Raw genomic sequence first — 6619 nt, forward strand, 5'->3', positions numbered from 1 at the left:
TAGCTGGGTGTGGTGGTACACACCTGTAGTCCCAGCTACTCAGGAGGCTGAGGCAGGAGAATCGCTTTAACCTGGGAGGCGGAAGTTGCAGTGAGCCAAGATTGCGCCACTGCACTCCAGCCTGGGTGACAGAGTGAGACTTGGTCTTAAAACAACAACAACAACAACAACAAAAACAGCAGAAAAAACCTACAGCTACCCTGAGGCCCCCTACCCCAAGGCCACTATGTCTTCCTCTGTGCTTAGATCTCCCCTTCCCAGATAGAAACAGACTGGAAAGGATGGCTGTGGTCTTCTGGGGAAAAAAGTGAGAGGGCCCAGGAAAAACAGCAATTACGAAGTTTTTGTTTGTTTTTTGAGATGGAGTCTCGCTCTGTTGCCTAGGCTGGACTATAATGGCGCGATCTTGGCTCACCACAACCTCTGCCTCCCAGTTTCAAGTGATTCTCCTGTCTCAGCCTCTCGAGTAGTTGGAATTATAGGCATGCGCCACCGTGCCTGGCTAATTTTTTGGTATTTTTAGTACAGACAGGGTTTCACCGAATTAGCCAGGCAAGGCTTGAACTCCTGACCTTGGGTGATCTGCTCGGCCTTCCAAAGTTCTGGGATTACAGGCCTGAGCCACTGCAATGCCTGGCCGCAGTTACAAAGTTTGAAGTATACGCATGCTGGTAAAACCACACACCGGCCCACGAGGGAGAAAAACATGGCTCCACTCAGACACACACAAAACGCGGAAGCACCATGTACACCCAGGGCACCGCTAACATTTCTATGAGTCCTGCCCTTTCGCTGAAAGTTGTTGAAAACAGACCTTTAATACCAGAGATGCCGACATGGGGGCTGTCACCAGGTCATCTCCTAACAGCCACACCCTCTGTGCCCTGGTGTTCCTTGGCTCATGCCTGAGGAGCTTTGCTGGCAGCTGGGTCCTGGGCGTGTGATCTAAATTGGGCCATGGGGTATAAGGGGCTGTGTGCTGGAGCTTTGGGGCAAAGGAAGCCAGCACACCTGAGAAGAAATTCCCCTTCCTACCTTTGGAGACAATGCGGGGGAGAGAGGATGTGATGGTCGGAGAGGCAGTGGCAGCCATCCTGGCACCATGAGGAAATGAGTATGAGGATGAGAAGATGGAGAGAAGGAACCTGGGTCCCTAGCGATGATTAACTGACAACCTGCTGCTCCTCATACGGAATAATAAAGATGCTGATTGCTTAACTCACTGTTCATTGGGTATTTTATTTTTTTACTTTTGGGCCAAAGCATCCTACGTTGTTGACACAGCAATGAGTGAGCCGACGCCAGGAGGGAGCTAAGTCTAAGTATCCACAGCTAGACATCAGAAATGGTACCGCTGTCACACAGGCCGACCCTCGAGGCGCACAGAATGAGCGTTTTGCAATGATTCATGATTTTCACATATGTGATAACACCCCTTCGAGTTTTCTCGTAGGGAGAGTTAAGTTTCATGATGAAGTTGTGAATACCAAATACCAACACGGAGTAACTAGACAATAAGATCTTCTTGGAAGATGAGAAAAATACAATCTATCTTTGGTCTTTTTTTTTTTCTTCTACGAATTGTCCACGACTCTTCCGTACAGGGAATTTAAACAGATACGGGGTGCCTTTTTAGTCTGAGCTGTATCAATAAAATAAAAACGGAGCCAGTCAAGGAAGTAACTTCTCCTGAGATAGGACTGTACCATGGAATTGTCAGAAATGAGAAGAAAAACCAGTAATTACATGAGATAGCAAGTATTAAGCAAAAGGACAGCTTGAAATTAAATACAACAGAAAGTTATTTCTGTTCCCTCTGAATAAAATACATACGCACAAGTGGCCGGGCACAGTGGCTCTCACCTATAATCCTAGCATTTTGAGAGGCAGAGGCGGGTGGATCACCTGAGGTCAGGAGTTCAAGACCAGCCTGGCCAAAATGGTGAAATCATGTCTCTATTAAAAATAGGAAAATTAGCCGGGTATGGTGGTGGGCACCTGTAATCTCAGCTGCTCAGGAGGCTGACACAAGAGAACTGCTTGAACCCTGGAGGCAGAGGCTGCAGGGAGCCCAGATCATGCCACTGCACTCCAGCCTGGGTGACAGAGTGAGACTCTGTCTCAAAAAACAAACAAAAACAAACAAAAAATACACCATATATATATATGCATGCACATGAAAGAAATTTCACCATCGCAAAATATTTTCCTCACTGAAATGAAAGTTCTAAGACTGTGTTGTTTATACCAACATAGTTGCTGTGGAAATAGCTGTTTCAACATTAGGAACTCATGGCTGACTCAAGTAAGGTGTGGAGCAGAAGTCTTATTTAAACAGTGGCAGGACCCATAAAACATTTAAAAGGCAAACTGGGTGTGGTGAGTCGGAGCGCCATATGTTTTAATGTAAGGGTCACGCATGTTTTCTTTCTGAGGCATGACACCAATAGGATGTTACTTTTTATTTATGCTATTTTTGGAACCCTATAATCATCTCAACAACTCCCCCAAACATCCTAGGTTTTGCTGTCTACTTCTGTCTACATCCAGCAGCCTCCATATTTTATTACATTCATCGTGCTTGGAACAGAGTTACTACGGTTCAGTCCTCGCTGGCACATGCAGGATTATGGCACCAACCAGGGCACAGACAGGAGTTTGGAAAACTTCTGCGTGTAATTGAGTCCATTAAATATAGCAGTACTGGGCTGGGTGAGGCCGGTCATCCTAGCACTTTGAGAGGCCAAGGTGGGGGGGACTACTAGAGGCCAAGAGTTCAAGACTAACTTGGCCAACACAGAGAGACCCCATCTCTAAAATAAATAGATAAATAAATATAAAATAGTGTATATATATATATATAAATAAATATAGGCTGGGTGCGGTGGCTCACACCTGTAATCTCAGTACTTTGGGAGGCTGAGGCAGGAGTATCACCTGAGGTCAGGAGTTCGAGACCAGCCTGGCCAACATGGCAAAACCCCGTCTCTACTAAAAATACAAAAAAATTAGCTGGGCATGGTGGTGGGCATCTGTAGTCCCGGCAACTGAGGAGGCTAAGGTAGGAGAATCACTTGAAATTGGGCAGCAGAAGTTGCAGTGAGCCGAGATCATGCCACTGCACTCCAGCCTGGGCGACGAGCGAGACTCTGTCTCAATAAAAAAAAAATAAATAAAAAATATCTAGATCTCTTTCTGGCAGTACTGACTTAGTCACTAACAGGACATCACTTCCAGCATATGGTCTACCGTGTGCAAAGTCTTCAGAGACCGTGAGGACCCAGATCGCCTCTGCACCAACAGCCCAGCTCCCCAACTCCACTGTCAGGCCTCTCACTTGTTCCTGTCTTTTATGGGTCAGTTAAGAGCTTCCCAAACAATCCTAAAAACCCTCAGGACAGCTCCATCGGGAAACCATGTGGCTTGCCCGCACCTTCCCTTGGTGATGCACCCCCCCACTCCTCTGCTTCCCTTTCCTACTTCTTAACTGGACATGGATGCACTTTTCTTTAAACACACACACACTTTACCATGATTTTTCCTCCGGTCAAGCCAGAAATTTTACCCTTTGTACAATAAAACACATTCAACACGTTTTTTAAATGAGGGTGCTGTGTGGGGCTGTTTTAAAAGCCCACCTTTCCCCCACGACAGTGAAGTGTTCTGTAAACAGAAGCCCAGATCCCCTCGGCAGCAGGCACTGCCCGGGGTGTGACCGCCCTCTCTGCCTGCACAGGAGAGCGATTCATACCAGCAGAACCGGAAAAATCACAGCTGAAAGCAACCAGGGAAGAGGCAAGGGCCAAGAGAGCAACGTAAAGGAGTTGGATTTTCTACTAGGTGAGTCACAGGAAACACTCCGGCCGCAGCCTGAGGCCCCAGGAGACCCTGCTCGCCCATCAGGAATGTAGGTCAAACTCCCAGGGGGAAGGGTGAGAGCCCAGGCACCCAGGGCAAAAGCTCAAGTTCCTAGGAGAGCAGGGAGGCTGGCCAGAAAACAAGGCCTCCACTCGCCCTCCGGCACCAGCCCCGGCCCACCCTCCGACTAAGCGTCATTTCCACAGACCACGGTGAAGCAGAACCGCGGCATGCTGGCCCAGATCTCTCCTCTGTTCTGGACTGGGCCGTCCCACACGTTTCTATCGGGGTTCACGGGATGGCAAGTGGGGTTTACGTATAAAGGGACAGATGGCTCACCCAGTTCAGTCGACACGGGGGACCCGGTGGCAATCTCACCGATCTTGGCCACTCCATCGTAGTAGGCTTTTCCTGCCAGGATCATAGCTAGACACGAAAGGTGACACACAAAATCGTCACTTAGACAAGGAAAGGAGGAAGCGACACAAGTTTTCTTTCAAACACCCCTCGGTCCCTTCTGGCTGCAAGGTTTGGGCCGTGGCAGGTGTGGCTCTCAGGAGGTAAGGCCTGTGTTGAGAGCTGCACCGGGGTGGAGGCCCCCCAGCCAAGGGACAGTCACATGAGATCCTTGTCTCTGCCCAGCCCCGGGGAACCTTCAGCAGCAGGGGCTGAAGGTCCAGAGAAGGCTCTGCTTGCTCCTGATGCCAGTTTCAGAGTGGATGTGTTCCTAACGTTGAACGAGGGCTTTGGCAGGACATGGTGGCTCACACCTGTAATCCCAGCACTTTGGGAGGCTGAGGCGGGAGGATTGCTTGAGCTCAACGGTTTGAGACCAGCCTGGGCAACATGGTAAAACCCCGCTTCTACAAAAAAAAATACATACATTAGCCAGGCATGGGTGGAGTGTCTGCAGTCCCAGCTACTTGGGAGACTGAGGTGAGAGGATCGCTTGAGCCCAGGAGGCGGAGGTTGCAAGTGAGCTGAGATCGTGACACTGCATTCTAGTCTGGGTGACAGAGCCAGATATTGTCTCATAAATAGAAATAAAAAAAGAAACACATCCTCTCCAGCCAGAAATCTTTTCTGAGCTAGTTCTTCTCCAGCACTCCAGGTCTGCAATATTCTTAGGAGGAGTTGTGTGAGGTGGTCTAGGAGTCTGGTCATTTGATGGCAGTGCTTCATTATTCTATTGAAAAAGACATTTTGAGCCACAACCAACCAACCTATTTGTTGCCAGGAGAGAATATATGAAATTTGAAATATATTATCTTTCCAAAAAGCAATACAATTGTCTGAAAAAACCAACTGAATCCTCTACATTTTTTTATTTTTTGGCAAAGACAGGAAAACTTTTATTGCTACAAGGTGGGTTCTAATTATCTTAAAAATAATACTGCCCCCTTCAAACTGATTCTGAAGACGAAATTATAACTACGTGACCTCCTGGGGCAAATTACTTACCCTTTCTGAAATAAAGGTTGCTCATCCTTAAAACGCCCTAAGAACGTGAGCGATGGACGAACAAATGGAAGCTGCTAATACACTTTTTTCACTTTACCATCTAGGTTTGAAGGTATGATACAGACCCAGACTGGTTACTGTCATTTTGGAGAAAAGCATTTATTTGGAATTTTACTGTAAGATTGGTTTCAGCCATAGAAATCAGTTTCTTCTGGAGCTTTGGAGACGACATGGTTTTGGAGCTAAAGGAGCCCTTGGGAAACCCAGAGGCTACACCAGCTGCAATGCCCCAGTGTATAATGGGCAATTATTTTAACAAGGTGGATTTTATTTTATTTATTTTTTTTTAGAGGCAGAGTCTTGTTCTTTCACCCAGGTTGGAGTGCGGTAGCACAATCATGGCTCACTGCAGCCTTGACCTCCTGGGCTCAAAGGATCCTTCTGCCTCAGCATCCTGAGTAGCTGGGACTACAGGGACGTGCCACCATTCCTGGCTAATTACAAAAAAAAAAAAAAAATGAAGGGGCTCGGTGCAATGGCTTATACCTGTACTTCTAGCATTTTGAGAGGTTGAGGTAGGAGGATCACTTGAGCCCAAGAGTTCAAGACCAGCCTGGGCAACATAAGGAGACCCCCATCTCTATTAAAAACAAACAAAAAAACTAGCCAGGCACGGTGGTGGTAGCACATGCCTATAGTCCCAGCTACTCAGGAAGCTGAGGTGGGAGAATCGCTTGAGCCCAGAAGGTCAAGATTGCAGTGAACCACAACTGTACCACTGTACTCCAGCCGGTTGCCCAGGCTGGTCTTGAACTCCTGGGCTCAAACCATCCTCTCGCCTGAGCCTCCCAAAGTGCTTGGATTATAGTTGTGAGCCACAGAATTAATTCATGTGCAGGTCCAGTTGAAGGTATGAAAAGCCAAGACAGTAGTATTTTTTTTTTTTCTGGCAAATTAATCTACTTGAGGATTTATTGTAGAGTTAAAAATTTATGGCTGGGCGCTGTGGCTCACACCTGTGATCCCAGTAATTTGGGAAGCTGAGGCGGGAGGATCACGAGGTCAGGAGATTGAGATCATCCTAGCCAACATGGTGAAATCCCGTCTCCACTAAAAATACAAAAATTAGCTGGGCATGGTGGTGCATGCCTGTAGTCCCAGCTACTTGGGAGGGTGAGGCAGGAGAATCGTTTGAACTCAGGAGGCAGAGGTTACAGGGAGCTGAGATGGCACCACTGCACTCTAGCCTGGTGACAGCGTGAGACTCAGTCTCAAAAATATATATAAATATATATTTTAT

The 6619-nt window shown here is 47.4% G+C and overlaps 1 protein-coding gene across 1 annotated transcript in view; it reads right to left on the reverse strand.

The window, feature by feature from the left end:
* BAIAP2L1 (BAI1-associated protein 2-like 1) overlaps positions 1–6619 on the reverse strand; it is a 117912-nt gene that overhangs the window by 60296 nt on the left and 50997 nt on the right. Inside the window, exon 3 of the mRNA XM_011956985.1 lies at positions 4198–4284. Coding sequence (XP_011812375.1) covers positions 4198–4284 — 87 coding nt within the window. The remainder of the gene's footprint in view (positions 1–4197; positions 4285–6619) is intronic.

Source organism: Colobus angolensis, unplaced genomic scaffold (genome assembly GCF_000951035.1).
Source record: "Colobus angolensis palliatus isolate OR3802 unplaced genomic scaffold, Cang.pa_1.0 Scaffold43, whole genome shotgun sequence".
Taxonomy (NCBI): Eukaryota; Metazoa; Chordata; class Mammalia; order Primates; family Cercopithecidae; genus Colobus; species Colobus angolensis.